Source organism: Poecilia formosa, unplaced genomic scaffold (genome assembly GCF_000485575.1).
Source record: "Poecilia formosa unplaced genomic scaffold, Poecilia_formosa-5.1.2 Scaffold392, whole genome shotgun sequence".
Taxonomy (NCBI): Eukaryota; Metazoa; Chordata; class Actinopteri; order Cyprinodontiformes; family Poeciliidae; genus Poecilia; species Poecilia formosa.
Genome location: NW_006800331.1, coordinates 267778 through 285078, shown reverse-complemented (window position 1 = coordinate 285078; position 17301 = coordinate 267778). Strand labels below are relative to the sequence as shown.

Below are 17301 nucleotides of genomic sequence, written 5' to 3'. Positions count from 1 at the left end.
ACATAAAAGAGAAAAAGGGACTGCAAGTTCTTTGATAGCGGTAATAGTTTTGACCTGAACTAAAGTAATTACACAGTAACCACACAAGATGTGGATCAAAGTGCCTCCGGTTGATGTGTTACTGCAGAAAAAAATGGTGGAAATTCTCAGCTTTGGTACACATAATGAATGAAGACAAAAATGGTCAGTATTTAATATCCCCATTACTAATCAAAGCTGATCAAGGGGGGGAAAATGTGGTTTTCAGTCTGGCCAGCCGATAATGAATCAACCTATTCATTGATTTTTTTTTTATTTTTTATTATGGGCCATGTTTTATTAGCCATTTAGGATGCTAATTATTCAAATGAATGTGTTTATATTTTTTCATTGTTAGTGTTGCTTTGTGAAAGTCCTGCTCTTATGTTGATCATTAATAACCATTGTACGGAAAGTTTGTCTTACTGAGTCATAAAATGCCACAAAGTTCACAGAATTTCAAGTCTGCAAAACACTAAGATATACTTACATAAACATTACTGTATTGATTATCATTATAACAAAAAAAAAATAATAATGTTACAGCTGCTGTTTGAACTTTATTTTAACTGTCGGTTTCATGAGAGCGTCACTTAAAAATATATATTTAAATAATATGATTGATTGGAATTACCATGTGCTTTTTAGCTTCATAATTGCACAACTTTATGTAGCTGGTGTAATGAAGTAAGCAATTTGATAAGCAATCACTTATATTATTTATCATCATCATTTTTGTCATTGAAATAAACAGCAGAAAATGTATTTGCATAAAAGTTATGTCCACCCATTCCTATTGTACAACTTTTGTACAACTTGCCTTATCCAGTGTCAAGAAATACATTGTTATTGTGTTGCCAACACATCAGTAATGGATATCTTTGCCACTTGCTGTACCATTTATCAATTCTCTTTGGTTTTCTTTGTCAAGTAGCACATGTATTTGAAAGGATAAACCGAGGGCTTATTTTTACTGCAATAGTTTGACATTACCCACCCTAAAAGAACACCCACTTTCTTTTTGTTTTTGTTGTTTGTTTGTTGAGTAGGAGATGTTTTTCTTCAATTATCAGTTTAATTCATTTAAAAGGGACCATTTATACTCAATCACAATATAATTATTGTCTCTTGGTTAAATAACACTCAGCAACACAAAATCAAACATTCTCCCTTTAACATACAAGAAGATCTTTCCCCTGCACTGGCCTCCAAGTATTTCCACACTCATGCCTCTGTCACCTTCAAATCAGATTAGCCCACATTATCTCAGCGATCGTCACAGCTAGGCCTGAGGCCAGAGGCTGCAGCTCACTGTTTCTTATGGCACCAACAGAAAATAACTAAGGCTTCATGGCAACCGTTAGCCTTGTTCAGCTGGCAGTGCATGTTTTAAGTCATATTAAGTAATAAGTCCAGTTTAAGTTTTCAGCAAACTATAATGCGTCACTTTGACCCTTGTGTAAAAATTCCAACTATAGTTTGAGAACTTTTTCCAAGCAGGGAAAACATTTTGCCTATGTTGAACTTTTTGGAGAAATGAACACGGGTATTACCAGTTGTCTGTCATGCAAAACTTCATCATTTAATTCCCTTTCCTCTCTCCATGTGCAGTCCTTCACATTTTTTTTTTCTGTCATGATAAGCTGCTTCTTTTTCTTTTGGACTTTTGTTTATGGTAGTTCTACTGCAAAGCTATGTGCGGTTTCTAACATTTAAAGCACATGTTCTTTGTTAGAGATTTCTCTGCTGCCCTCTGCTGTCTGAAAACTGTAACGGACTGAACTGTTAGAGGATAAAGTATAAGTGACTGGTTCTGAACAATTCCATATTTTACTACAGCCAAAGAACATAAATTATAATTTCTGCACTACATGGTTGAATGTCATGTGATATTTATAGAAAAAGCTGTTGAGGAAAAAACGATTTAACTTTAAAATGTGTCTTTAGTCTAAAATCTTTCTTTGACAAAAGCAAGTTTTAGCTATTTATAAAAAGTAAAAAAAATAAAAAAAAAAAATTAAAAATTCATTATGCGTGTTTTAATAGGCTTTTTTTAAGCAAAACTATTTGATTTCTCCTATACATGAAAGCTAGAAAATTTACCCTTCTAAAGCAGTGGTACTTAAGTGAACCTTTAATTTGTTTTGTTATTAACTAATAGACCTGAAATCTTTCCTGTTTTTTCTCTCTTCACAGAAGAGCCAAAGCTGGTACAACGTAAGTCATCTCCTGCATTTTTTTCTTTTTTGTACAGTTTTTACTTGTGCGTGTTCATCATTTAAGGTGTGTGTGCGTGTGTACGAATTTGCGTCATGCATGGAGAGTTTCCTTTATGCGAGTTTGCTGTGCTTAGTCCAGTTCAAGTACCAAACTACTACTGGCTTACTTGTCCTGAAGACAGGGATTAACATGGCTTTAGAAAGAGCCACAGTTGTCCTTTTAATGCAGAGTAACCACAAAAGGCAGCAGGCGCACATCAACATAAACACAACAGTTCATCTTTGGTATCCTGCCTAGCAGCCTTCCTCTTGAATAACAGAATAGATTTTATCCGGGTTTTATTTTTGGACCACTAGGTGGTGTGCTAAAGCTAGTTTTGACACTATTCCCTGGTCTTCTGTTGAGCAGCCACTCTTCACACTGCTCTAATTTTATACTCTGAAAAGAACACCGTTAGTTAGGTCAAGACAATGTGTCAGAACAGGTATGAGACTGATCAGCTCGGTCAATATTACAGTCCTCTGCAAAAATATTCAAACCTTTATACAGATTTTTTTGACATGTTGTCTTGTTAGAACCTCAAACTACTTCATTGCATTTAAGTGACAGACCAGCATAAGGTAGCACATGATTGCAAAATGGAAGAGAAATTATATCTTTTTGCTGTGCGGGTTGGAAATCAAATTCTTCACATCACCCTAAGTATTCATTACCCACAATGAAATGTGATGGTGGCAGCATCATGCCATGGGAATTTTTTTCTTCAGCCTGAAAAACTAGGGGAATATTCAAAGACAACATGTAAGCAGGAGAAAGACCCAAAGCATACAGCCAGAGCTACGATAATAGGTTTTAGCCTGAAGGATAGTCATATGTTAGAATGACTCAGACTAATTTAAATGGAACTTTGGAGTTGTGACTCGCTGTTTGAATTTCCTTTGTACCTAAAAATTGAAAGTCCACGAGTGAGGTAATTTACACTTTGCGATTATCCACCACTTTGTGTTGGTCTTTCACATAAATTCCTGATGAAATACATTGTTTGTTTCCTAAAGTCGTTGTAATGTGAGAAAATGTGTTGAAGGGGTGTGAAACTATTTTCTAGGCAGTTATAAGTCATACATTATCCAGGAGTGTTCTTATTGCAATTTCTTCCCCTTTTTATTTTCCTTATTTTTATTCCCTGTGTGTGCGTTCTTCCTCTCTCTCCCAGCATGAAAGACAGCACATCATGAGAGTAAGCATGACTTGTATTCTTGTGCAACCGAGATATCTTTCTCTGTCTCTATTTTTCAGCTGAGGGGAATTGTCATATCCCCACTTCCTGTTTCCCATTCCACTAAGTTTGCTTAGCGTTGTTACCGCCCACTGCAAGCCACAATTTGGAGGAAGTTATTGGGATGTGTTGGAAGAAACAGGCATAAGCCATTTTCCAACAAAAGCTACATTAATTGCACAACTTCTTTTTCTAATGAAAATATAGTATTTTAAATGGATTTGTATATGAAGGTCTTTTGGACTCGCCTGAACGTCTGTCTTCAACCACCCTTCTATTTGTGGCATGCAACAGGTGGCGACAAACACTCTGAGCACCTCGCTGTACTAAACAATTCGGCAAATTGCCGGAAGGGCTTTAAGACGAACCGTCGGAATGATGCATGGTGGTTTGAGTTTAGGCTTGTCTCCATTCAGATTGACATGACACTACAATGTCTTGGTGTGTTAGAAAGAAAATATAGAAGTCCTCCCACTGATAATTTGCAAGAAGACTTGACCTTCAGAGCATGGACTTCTCTTACATTTTTATTCACTCTTGAATAGTATAGCAAGTAGCAACACACAAATTAGAGTGGCTGTTGATTGGACTACGCTTTTGATAAAAGCCACACATCTTCTAACATCGTTCTGTAACTAGTATTAACTTCAGTTTTTCACATCATTAATTGCTCTGGCTAACTATATTATTCACAAATACCGCAAATCAAGTCCTGTGAATTTAACAAATTAGCTTTCTTTGTTTTAAGTCTATGTATATTGTATGTGTGTGTGTATTTTACCCTAATTCTTCCTGTATAAATTCAACCATGTGTATGGTTCTGAACTCAAACATATTTTTTAGAGTGCCATTTGGGATACACATAGATTAATAAATTCAAACAAACTACTACGTGAAGTTTGTAGAAAGATACACCAGACACTTCAGTAAGATCTTACTGTTTAAAGACCTTTGTAGAAAATTTTGAGGAAATGTATTTGAACATCTGAATATCCAGAAAGTAAAACCATTTTTCTAAATAAAATTAAAAAATCTGCTCTCAATTCTGGTATTTGTCAAATCAAAGCAAATGTGGTGTTCCTAAATAATCTCAAATAGAAAAAGTTTAGTCTATTTTAAAGTCGGACAATTTGTATAAAAAGACACACATTTTTCTTTACTGTTAATGTATATATATCTGTTTTCAATTCCTATCATATTAATGAATGTTCTGTCTCTAGGTCTATAACTGGTGTGCTTTATTTGCATGTCAGCCTGTGTGTGCATGCTTGCAAGTGCACCACTTTTCAACATTAATTACCTCCATTATCACTTTTACCCTTAGGATTAAACAGCCAGATGTTCTAAAATTTAATATCAGCTCATTTCTCTCCTCTTTGTTTGGTTTGCATCTACACATGTTTGTTGCAGTGACTTCCCTGGTTACTAGAATGTTAGGATCAAGACAGCAAACACCAGCAAGCAGTAAAACCAGTGAGACTAGAATTCAATGTTAATGAAAGCAGTTTGTATCTGCACTAATAAAATCAACAAACCTTCTTTATTGACTGAAACACATTCCCATATTTTATTGGGATGAACACACGATCCTCCAGTACACGCCCTGGATTTCAGTACCAGTCTCCTGCATCCCCTACTGTTTGTTCAGCAGGTTAATAATAAACCAGATCAATACACACTATGTATCTACAGATGTACGTCATCCCTCTGCTGGTGCAGTCACTTGAATTCTGGACATGGCGTCCGTCACAACGGCCCCTTTCTTTGCCATGTTTATTAAAGAAGAGGGAAAGAAATAATGAGACACCACAAACTTTTGAGAAATTAATCCTCACAGACAAATTTAGCCGACGCAAAGGAGTTTAAGCAATCGTCCAACTTAAATTAGTCTTTTATTCATTGTCCATTTGACTGTGGGAGCTAAAATTGTGCAGATATGGGTTAGACATTTTGGTTCGTCCAGCAGGAGGCACAGCAATTCAAACTGTTTGTTTTTTGGTCTTTCTGTAAAAGCCTCTGAGACCTACAGAGCTATTCCATACCTTCCTGTCTGCTGAAAAGTTTCAAGTTTACAAAAGTTGGGCTACAGGCTCTCAGATTGTTTTGAAGGGGTGCCAAAATTAGAAGCAGTGAGCGCCCTAGATCTTCTCAGAGGGGGTGTCAAGTATCAGGAAAACAGGGAATTCAATCAATTCCAAGGCGGGAAGAAGCACTTTTATAACCCCCACTGCCTTTGGCTTTGGTTTGAATCTATGCGTACAGTATTTATAAAAGGGTTGGCTTCGCTGTGGATCGTGACCCCTTTCCAGACCCTGTTAAGATTGACGGTGTTGTTTTGCACATGAAGGTAACTGTAGGTTATGCTCACATCTGTTCTCAGTAACTCAACCATTCTGAGCAGTTTCCAAAATGGACTCGACACATACCATAACAGCCAGAAAACAGTCTGCGTTTCTCTGACCTGCTTTCCTTCCTCTCAGCTCCTGTATGTCCAGCAGAATCTCTTCCTGAACGAGACCTCTCCACAAAGTAAACTTTCATCATTCTTTGCAGCTTGTAAACAATGATTATAGAGCACACGAACGGACATTGCCACACACACACACGCACGCGCACACGCTTTACTCACACACTCACAAGGGAGAGTAGGCAGGAAAAAAAGGAAAACGCTCGCGGCATGATAATAAAGGACTTGTTGGCTGGGGTAACTAGAGGGCAACGGCCATAACTCCTCTCTCTGTGTGTGTGAAAGGAAGCGGGAGAGCTCCGCAGAACCACAGAGTAATACACGGATTATGTGGCTGGAGCTCTGAGCGTCCACCTCTCAGTGCTGAAGGAGATCGGTACCAAAAGGAAAAGCAGGGGGTGGGAGGGTGCGGACACCGTGACTTTTACTCTACCGCTTTAAGTGACAGAGGAGACCCACAACTTTGTTGCACTGAGACACCCAGAACAACTGAGCTGGCACAATGAATGTGGAAACGGATGAGGATGGTACGACATCGGAATGGGAGGCCGTGCTGGAGCTGGATGAGGCGCTGGCAGGGTGGCTCCTGCAGGGTCCGGCTCGAGGGGAGTGGGGCTGGGAGTGGGGATGGGCTGCGTCGGACCTCCAGGATCCAGAGTGGGACAATGAGGATATTCCTGCTGTAAGTTGACCACCGCTTGTAAGCAACAAGCAGAAATGTACATTTTTTTCTTTTGGCTTTCGTACGAAAGCTCCAAATGGACATAGTCACAAGAGATTAAGTCAGCAAACAAGCTTCGTCTTTACTTCTTTAAGCTCTCAGTACTGATTCCCAGGCACTAAATAAAACCACTGGGTTTGTTATGAGTCATATCTGCTGGAATCCTGCTGGAGCTCAGAGGTCTGTTGTTAATAGACATCATCAGGTTGCTGTGTTGCTGACTTAATATCCCAACTGTGTTACGAGTGTTTGACTGTTTTTAAAGGCTGCAGAAAAGATGGTGTGCGCAGTTCATTAGACAGTCATCGCTCACGCAATCAGAGCAGTGTTTTACATTACCTCCTAGTCTCAGACGTCAAGCTGAAAAATAAATAACCAAAGATATGTCTTTATTTCAGGCTAAAGGGTCTGTGCATCCCTCCTAAGAAGGAATTTATTTTTCTTTTGTTTGAGTAAACGTCTCCTTCCTCCATTGTCAGCAATGGTTTCCTGAGCATTTCCTGCCAAATGGGAAGCCTCTGGCACAGATTCCAGGAACTCTCTCTATGGAGCACATTTGGAAATTTCAGCACAGGCTTGGATTGGAGGATAGTTTTCCTAGAAGGGAGGAAAAACTGTTGTGCATTTTAGGCCACAATGTTTGACATTCTGTGTCAACTTCCCACTGAATAAAAGCCCCATTCATGGACGTTTGTTTCTCAAAAATCAGACAGTTTAGCTTTTTAAATTGAAAACTTTAGTCACTTGCAAAACAATCGTCACCCTGCCGAGTATGTTCAGTCTGTCCGTTATGTCACCTTGTTCCTCAGCATCAAGAATCACGCAGCCTCGGCAGATAGTTTGGGCAACATTCAGCCATTGTCATTCACTATCTTTCCATTTCCTCCACCTGTAAAAATCCCCCACAGACAGCAAGTCAACAAGTTACTAAATAAAGGCATACATCCTTACGGAAGCTGTGGGTGGTTTTAACACAGGTTGTCTCACACGCTTGTATTGCAGAAGCAAACAGCCACGTGTGACTGAGAATGAGGATGAGAGTAGGAGAGTTTGGGAAGCATTTAGATGTGTGTCTGTGTGGTGTTTCTGCTGCTGCTGCAGGTGCTGAGCCCGACATACAAGCAGCGCAATGAGGACTTCAGGAAACTCTTCAAGCAGCTCCCTGACACAGAGCGGCTCATTGTGGGTGAGTGGACAGCACACGCTGAGGCCATCCGAGGACTGCCAGCAATTAAAACATGATAAATCCTCACTCGACAGACACATATTCCATGATCTAAGGTCCTTATTTGACATGATTATACAGTGATACTGTCGGATTTATTTGTACAAAATTTTTACAAAGTAGTTAGTGGAAGGGAAAGTATTGGTTTTTACTGGAAAGAGGAAAAACACTCGTAAAAACCTGGAAATTGTGGTGGTCATTTTCTTCCAATATCCCTAAGTTAAAAACAGCACAAGCAGTTTGGTTCAGGTGATTTTTAAATAGACTCCACCTCTATGTAGCATAAGCTCAGAATAAACACAGCTGTGAGGGATCTGTCGGAGAAGGTTATTGAACAAATAGCACAATGGAGACCAAACAGCACAACAGACGGGCCAGGGACAACATTTTTGAAATATTTTAAAACAAGGTTAGGTTACAAAAATATATCCAATACTTTAAAAATATTTATCATTGAACAAATATATTTAAAACAGTTTGAAGCTGCAAAATACATGAGCCTGTGAAGAGAGTCACCATCCAGCAGGACAACAGCAGAATGGTGACTTATGGCTGTGCTGTAAACTTAATAAAAATTAAGAAGTCTTAACTTCTGGTGGGTCTGCCTTTGTTGAATTATTGTATGTTGAATTTCAGTTGCTTTTTTACTGAGCATTATTTTTCTTGTTTGCTCTACACAGCAATGTCTTTTCTTTGACATTTTGACCCTTGTGTGTGTGTGTGTGTGTGTGTGCGTGTGCGTGTGTGTGTGTGTGTGTGTTGTAGACTACTCCTGTGCTCTTCAGCGGGACATCCTCCTGCAGGGACGGCTCTACCTCTCTGAGAACTGGATCTGTTTTTATAGCAACATCTTTCGCTGGGAAACTCTCGTACGACCGAACACTCTTTATTCATCTTTGTGGTTTTATCATCAATACGACGGAACGAGGGTGTGAATGCAGATGTATAATTTGTGCTTGTGTGCTCAGCTGACAGTGCGGCTAAAGGACATCTGTTCGATGACGAAAGAGAAGACTGCTCGTCTCATTCCCAATGCCATCCAGGTCTGCACAGACAGTGAGAAGGTGAGGACGTTTTCATTCATACTGAGCACAATGATTTACCTTTTATCACCAGTAGGGGGGGCATGTCATAAACACTGATAGGCTCTCCTAGCACATCTAAAATACCACAAATGAAGAGTAAAACCTAAGCTGACAAGGGGAATGAAAAATAATGTAACTATTTTTTAGATTGTTTTTCTAATTAATGTCTTTAGAGAGCATTAACAGTCTTTTTTCTACGCCTTATAGCACTTCTTTACCTCATTTGGAGCCAGAGACAGGACGTACATGATGATGTTCAGACTCTGGCAGAATGCCCTGCTTGAGAAGGTAGATGAAATATATCCACCTTTTCATCTTAGAAGCCTTGGTAAAGATATAATATGGACTTGCAAACCTCAGAGGAGCTTTAGTCATTTTTAGTTATTAGTCTACGGGTTTCAGGGGGGATTTATCAAAAATGAAAATCACAAAGAAAGATCTGAATATCCTAGCTTTGAAAGACGTACCTTTAAAATAAAACCTAAATCATAAATGGCAAATCTCTTTTCAGATCAAGCAGATTAAGAAATTGACTAATGAATCAAATTATATTCTCCATCAATCATTTTTCAGCATCTAACAGGTCAGCTTTGCAGGAATATTTTTTTCTAGGTTTTTCTAGTCGTGGTTGAGACTTTTTGATGGCAGTGTTATTAAATGCCTTTTATATTCCCAGCTTAGTGCATGGAGTCACTATCACACTGAAAATTGCCTTAGTCATCCCTTGGATTGATGGAGTCAGGAAAGTGTCTAAAACTTCAGTGTCCAGTTGTGCATTTTTTATAGAGGCGACGACTACCATCTGCACTGCACCTGAACAGGTCATGCAGTCCAGTATCATTGGTGACTCATTGGAAGTTAGTTTGTTCTCTACAGTCATCTAAATGTTTCTGTTTCTGTACTCTTCTTCTTCTCATTTTCACTGCCCTTCTTTAAAGTATTTCTTTTGTCTGCTGGTAAAAATTGAGACGGAGTCTCCAAAAGGCAGGATGCTTTTTGGTGTTCCAGCACCATCTCTTTGGCTTTTTTATTCCTCATAGAATCCTCCTTTCATCCAGTCAGTCCATAACAGCTTTCCTTAAGCTCACTTGGAACTGTGGTTTCCTCTATTTATGCGTTCAGGGTTTCCCTCAGAAAACTAGCTAAGTCTGGTTGTAGGAGTGCTATGGAAGTCCACCAGTTGCCCCACTGTGTTTGTGTGTTAAAAAATGTTAAAAAATTGACAGAAAATTGTGGAAATAAAACATCAACAAGAAAGAAAATGTAGCAGTGCTCTTAATAAAACTAGTCTTTCTGTGGGTTTTGTATGTAGAATCAAAAAAGATAATAACTAGATATAACTAGATAATAGTCTGCTAAAGGTTACTGATGTTTTATTATATATAAACATAGCTTAACTCCTCTTTGCTGTCACTATTACTGGTGTATTAAAATAAATAAAAGGATGCTTTACCTGGTGGTGGGACGAGGTTCAAGTAAAGCCTGGTGGCCCGCCAGGCTTATAATACATTGGGGGAAACCCTGCTGGTAATTATGGTTCTGGTTTGGCTTTTATTTATATTTTACTTCTAAAAATTTCAGAATATGGTTCAGTCTCAAATATAGACTCATCTGTATGCTTATTATATATATATATATATATATATATATATACACACACACACACACACACACACACACACATAGCTTTTTGTTTCTGTCCTCTTTCACTGACATGTTTAACTGGATACTTTTCCTGTGCAAAGTGCATAATTCATATGCACTTGCTCCAGCTTTCCAACGCAGCTCTTCGTGTCAGTTTACCTTCTTGCAGGATTTTTATCATGCTTTCCATTGTTTCAGCTGACAGCCTTCTTGTTGGGGCCATGCTTCCTGTCAGTCAGCCTAACACAGGTATTGTTTTAGGCACGCATGTTATGCGGCGGTTACATAAATGCTTCGTCAACTTGATCTGAAAAGGATTTTTCTTTTTGGTATGTCTTACAAAGCCAGTGTGTTTAGCACTGAAATCACATACTTAATATTTTGTTTGTTTTCAGGGTTTTTTGTTTTTTTTTTACTGTGAAATGAGACAAATGACTGATGATCCTCTGAAGGTAGCAATTTCACATCGTTTGCCAAGGGCTCCAATGTCTCAAACATGTTTGAACTTTTACATAAGTTACATTATTTATTCATAACATCTGTACCATACACTGTGTGCACTGCTGTTTCTCACGTGTGTTACTGTGAACGGACCTCTCCACATCCCTCATTTGACTTTTTCCATCTTTTGCAGCCTCTTTGCCCGAAAGAACTTTGGCACTTTGTCCATCAATGCTATGGCAACGAGCTAGGCCTAACCAGTGACGACGAAGATTATGTCCCTCCTGATGATGACTTCAATACCATGGGGTACGTCTACAACAGAACACAGATAACTGCTGCCACCATTCTAAATATTTGCATCTTGCGACTTCACTCCCCAAAAGAAAGAAAATATTGAGCAATAATTGGTGTGACATCTCCCTTATTTCTCCTAAGCTGAAGCCCAAAAGGGGATTAAGCTGCTGTTAGCATGACTATCTAGAGAAATAAGCTTAGACTAATAGGAGCCTGGAAATGGAGTAGAGTGTTTTAAGGTTGATACTCTGTTGTTTCTATATCTCTTTTTTGTACTAAGGAGAGAAGTGATCGTTTTGGTTAATAACATTCATTTACAAAACTATTTTCAGGGTTTTTATGTTGCCCTTTGTTGGTTGTCTGGTTGCAAAAAGGGATGACAGAGTGACAGACAAGATATGAATTTTTTGTGAGCCCTGTGAAAATACTGACTGGGTAACCATTAGCTACTAACAACGCTAAAGAAACAACTGAAATATTAAGAGTCGGAAAATTCTGAACACTGATTTGTTTAGAAACAACTGGAGTAAAACTGCTGCTGCTGTTGTTGTTGTTGTTGTTGTTGTTGTTGTTTTATTTTAATCACTTTATTTTAATCACTTTAGAATGAGACAAAACCAGATTTGGACAAGTTAAACCTGGACTGAAATATTCCTATTTTTACTTTTTGAAGGACATTCTTGTTTAAAGACTTCATAATCCATTTTATTTATGGTTTACATTTTGGTTCTTGTCTTTTATTTGGAAATTAATCAAAGGGTTTGGATTCCTCTGAGCAGATAGAGAAGACTTTTATAACACAACAGAGTGATGGATAGCCTTTCAGCTGCATTTTGTCCATAAAATCACTGAAACACAGGGCCTGGTCCAGCTCTTCGTGCTTCCTTTGTCCTCGTCTTCATGGTCTTATCATATCAATCCCAACCCATTTTAAATAAACAGTGGTGAATACTTTGGCACACACCGGGTTTTGTGGGGGACAAAAGCAGGGCCAGATACTTTTAACTGAAGTAAATGAATCATGAGTTTGATGTGTGGGCTGAAAATGAATTGTTTATAACCGCTAATTGGATCTGAAAAGCAAAGCTTCCAAAACTCCTCATAAGTCAGTTCAGTCTCCTCAATTAGATTCTGCAAAACAAGAGGGCTGTGTGCAGCTTTGGACATGTTGTGGATTTTAAAAGAAGCCGATGTTTCAAAGATAAGGAAGTGAGTAGAGTAAATCACAGCTCTCTGTTGCCCCCAGGTTCAGTGAGGAGATTCCCAATGAAGAGAACGAGATAAACAATGACAACTTGACAAAGAACAGTGCAGACGCCAAGCCTGAGGGGAGTCCTCCTTCACTGCACAAGAAAGTTATCCCAAATAACTCCCTCCCAAGTCCTGGAAACCATGACACAACCATCACTGTAAGTCCCTGATGGGGTTTTACCACCAGCAAAAGTATTATTTTAAGTCTGTCAGAGAACTTTTTGATGGGGTGAAACATCTTTTAAGCTACAAAACCATTTTTATCCTTTTAGTTTGAAATTCCCGCTGAAGAATTTGCAGACTGCCTACCACACACCGAGCTGCTGACGGTGCCCCTAGTGGTGGAGGACAAGACCGACACCAGCGGGCCTGGTGGTCCCGTCCCCTCACCTTCGCTGGACTTTAACGACAACGAGGACATCCCCACTGAGCTCAGCGACTCTTCAGAAACTCACGACGAGGGTAGGTACTGAACTGAACCTGGTTTTCCCTTCAGCAACAAGAACATGACACCAAAAAAAAGTGTAAAAGTCTTTGTTTTTGCGTTTCTTTGCTATCTAGGTGAGGTGCAGGCCTTCCATGAAGACTTGAATGGCAGGCAACATATCAACGAGGTGTACAAGTTCAGTGTGGACAAGCTCTACGACATCCTCTTCACAGAGTCTCAGTTTATGAGTGACTTCATGGAGCAGAGGCGCTTCTCGGGTCAGTAGTCCTGACTTTAATTCGTCTGATGCATCTATTTAAGGGAGGAAAAAAAACCCTGAAAACTGGTCATTTTTGGATCCAGATATTGTGTACCACCCGTGGAAGAAGGAGGAGGCAGGAAACCAGACCAGAGTGATAATGTATACCATCTCTCTGTCTAACCCTTTGGCACCAAAAACCGCCACCGTCACAGAAACGCAGGTGATGCAGAGACGTTTTGTCTTGAAACTCTCAGGTTTTTTGTTGTTTTTTTTTTTTCCCATGAAGGAAATTCAACCCATACATTTCTGGTTTTGTCAGACCCTGTACAAAGCCAGTCAGGAAAGTGAGTGCTACATCATCGACGCCGAGGTGATCACGCACGACGTGCCCTACCACGATTACTTCTACACGCTCAACCGCTACATGCTCACACGGGTGGCCAAGAACAAGTGTCGGTTACGGTGGGCACGTTTGTTTTATTTTGGGGACTTTTATTCCTGCCCTGCTTCTACATTTCTAGCTTATAACCATAAAAATGTGTTTCTGTCTCTTAGTGTTTCAACAGAGCTGCGGTACAGAAAGCAGCCGTGGGGGCTGGTCAAAGGATTCATTGAGAAAAACTTCTGGAGTGGACTCGAAGAGAACTTTCGCCAACTGGGTAAAGATTTTTGTTTTGTAGTCATTCCTTCATGAAACATTGATTGATACCCTATGAAATGGGGATGGATGTGAAAGGAAAAACCTTCTTTAAATAGTTGTTTTGTTGATTTGATTATATCACAACAAAAAATGGCTAAACAGTCTCATCAAAGAAGAAGTCCTCTTTGAAAATCAATGTTTTAGTCTTGCTGCAGATTTTTTATATATGGCAGCTTGGGGACTTTGACAGGATCATTTTGACACATCAAATTTGTATTTTTTATGTTTTTTTTAATGAATCCACTCTAGGTCTGGCTACTTTTAATTTCATTGTCCTGCTAAGAGTTGAACCTCCACCTCTGTCTCAAGTGTTTTGCTGCCTGGTTTTCTTCCAATATTGCCTGTATTTTGCTTCGTCTTTCCTCCGACAACTAATCTTGCCTCTACCGTGCTGAAGAAAAACACCCCAACACCATCATGCTGCCATCACGTGTTTCACCATGGTGTGTTTAGGGTGATATGCTGGGTTAGTTATCAGGGAAGTTGTGCATGTAGGTCATAAAGTTTAACTTTGCTGTCTTGTGACAAAAGCACCTTTTGACATATATTTGTTGTGGATTAAAACTAGTATTGAGGTTACAGCTTAAGGAAGTTTTATTGTGAGGGGATTGCTTTAAAGGAACTAAATTACAAAAAAAAATGTTTATTATTTTCCTTGCAGTTCACAGTCATGCTCTACTTTATGCCGATGTGTTACATAAAATCCCTACAAAATGCATTGAAGGTAGTGGTTGAAATATAAAAGGCTCAAGAGGCATGGATACTTTTTATGAACATAACATTCAAGCTCAGTCAAAACAGAAAGCGACTTGAAATTGGGTTGACGCTTGTTGCTCTTTGGGTGAATATAAGGAAAAACCAAAAAGAAACAGTATCAACGTAGAAAAATCTAAGAAAGAAATCAGCTCTATAGAACTAAAATTACCTTTGCTCTAATGTTGGGGGAAATACAGCCTTGCTTGATGTTGAAATAATGACAAGCCCTCTCTGCAAAAACAACCTACAAGGATAAATAAATGCAGATTTGATGTTCGAATACTATTTGCTCTCAAATGCAAATAAGCTTCAGTAAACGATTACAGACAGGCAGCAAGACAAACATCCACCTATGCTGATGACAGAGGCACAAGCTTAGGACATTAATTCACTTCTGACAAATAAGCCGCATATTTAAACACCACTTGCAGTTAACTGCTGGTTTGCTTAATTAGAGTGCAGGGCTGCTCACCAGAGTAAGGCAGGAGTTGCAGACACCAATAAGTTACAGTCGCATGAAGTTCTTCCCTGAAAACGGACACAGATGTTTCTGTGTTGCTGCTAAGATTGACAGGAAAAAGAGAGAGTAAAACCACAGAGAACCCATGCACCTCACGTCACATCGCGTCCCATCCTGACAATGACGGATGTTTTCTACCTCCCCGTCAGAGGTGGAGCTGTCCAAGCTGGAGGAGCTCCTGATGGAGACCCACCAGCTGTCTCCGAAGGCCAAGGTGGTGAAGAACGCCACGGTGAGGCGGAAGAAGAGGCCTCTCCCCCACATACGAAGCCAACACCTGGATGAGGCCCTCAGTCCTGTTACCACGCCGACAGACGAGGAAGTGATTCAGAGGATCAAACATGTGGTGGGCTCCACGCAGACGAGGCACCAAAGTCCAGAACACCATCACCTGCCAGGAGGCCTGGCTCTTTACAGCGTCTCCAAATTGCTGCTCATCATCAGCTTTGTGTATGCTCCAAACACACACACACACACACGCACACACACACACACACACACACACACATAACACTTTGTGCACCGTTATTAGGCAAGTCTTAAAAAAGATCCGCAGTGGTCTTAGTTAATCAAAATGTTAATAAATCTAAAACATGAGTCCAAAGTTTAAGAAAGTAAAAGTTGGGTTTTGGCTTTCTTAATAAAATATCTACACATGCACAATTATTATGCAACTATTGCACAGAATTATTACTTCCATTGCTAAATAAAAAAACTCACAATATAACTCACACTTTTTTTTTCCCCATCTCTCTTTTTTATTCTCATCTGTTTAAGTGAGAATTATAAACACTTTTACTGGAAACTTAAAAATGTCCAGTAAACATTCATGACATTTTAAAGAAAAAAAAAAGCAGTGGTCAACACATCCTCTGATTTTTCTGCTGTTCAATAACAGCGATAACCTTTCCATTCATGGAGTATGTCAGTTTCATGATCTGTTGATGATCATCTTTTTTCTGCAGCAGAAATCTCAGCCTCCCAGAAAGGTGGACTGCTTTCCTTCACTGTAAATTTGCCATTTAGCAAATGCCAACAAGTTCTTAAACGGGTTCAGGTCAGGTGAGGAAGAGGAACTTGTCATATTTCTTGCCCCAGCGTAGAGATTTCAGCTTATACGTCTTGTTCAGTGGTGGTTGGGTTCCAGACTTACATTTGACGGTTCTGTGATCACGACTTGATATTCCAGCAATTTCAAGAGTGCTGTATTCCTCTGAGAGACTTTGGGTATTTTTTGACTTTTCAAAGTCTCATTTTTGACCCATTTTGTTTCAGTAAAAGAAGCTGCCTAATAATTATGCTCATCTTAATAGGTTGTTGATCTGCTTAGGCCCGACCCTTCTTCATTGCACAGATAACACATCCACTGTTATGCTTTAATACAATAAGCATTGAAGTTCATCCATCTCGAAGTAAATATATATATATATATACCTAAAAATGATCATATGGTCAAAATTCTCACTTGCCTAAAAACTTTGCACACTTTGCATATTCAAACAAATGTTTATTTAGAGGTGCTGCACACAATGTCTGTTATCACTGTTTTACTTTGTGTAACTTCTCTCTCCTTTTCCTCCCACTGCCATCTGTAGGATCTGTGTCAGGTATATGTTTTGTTGTTAGCCAGGGCCAGATGCAATACTGTGCAAAACATAACAGCTCTTGCTTCTTCATATTTATGCTTCCAATAATAGTGACCACAAACACCCAGATCTCCTCCAAGAGATCTGGGTAAATACCCCTGACAAACCTTTTAGATTCGTGTTAACAGTGCCTTATATAATTAAGTCTTGTCTGGATGTCAGTAAATATATGCCAAAGCACCTCTTAAAATAAAGATCCTACAGTGTGAATTCACAAATTCAGACAAATATGTGTGTATTATATTATATAAGTTGAGTGTCTTCAAGGCCCGATTCCTTGTTGGAACCTTACAGTTGATCATGAGGCATAAACTGTGTTTATGTGTGTGTGTGTGTGTGTGTGTG

The 17301-nt window shown here is 39.3% G+C and overlaps 1 protein-coding gene across 12 annotated transcripts in view; it reads left to right on the top strand.

Annotated features, from left to right (window-relative positions):
- Positions 1-17301, top strand: part of gramd1bb (GRAM domain containing 1Bb) — a 100487-nt gene that overhangs the window by 76688 nt on the left and 6498 nt on the right. For 8 of the 12 annotated variants that reach the window (XM_016662845.1, XM_007575940.2, XM_016662848.1 and 5 more), the window contains 15 exons: positions 2215-2235; positions 3452-3475; positions 7804-7888; positions 8693-8796; positions 8896-8991; positions 9220-9300; positions 11291-11406; positions 12641-12803; positions 12918-13107; positions 13207-13350; positions 13436-13554; positions 13654-13796; positions 13890-13993; positions 15460-15760; positions 16906-16917. In XM_016662845.1, coding sequence (XP_016518331.1) covers positions 2215-2235; positions 3452-3475; positions 7804-7888; positions 8693-8796; positions 8896-8991; positions 9220-9300; positions 11291-11406; positions 12641-12803; positions 12918-13107; positions 13207-13350; positions 13436-13554; positions 13654-13796; positions 13890-13993; positions 15460-15760; positions 16906-16917 — 1703 coding nt within the window. The remainder of the gene's footprint in view (positions 1-2214; positions 2236-3451; positions 3476-7803; positions 7889-8692; positions 8797-8895; positions 8992-9219; positions 9301-11290; positions 11407-12640; positions 12804-12917; positions 13108-13206; positions 13351-13435; positions 13555-13653; positions 13797-13889; positions 13994-15459; positions 15761-16905; positions 16918-17301) is intronic. The other 4 variants (XM_016662850.1, XM_016662849.1, XM_007575943.2 and 1 more) reach the window with 2 other exon arrangements.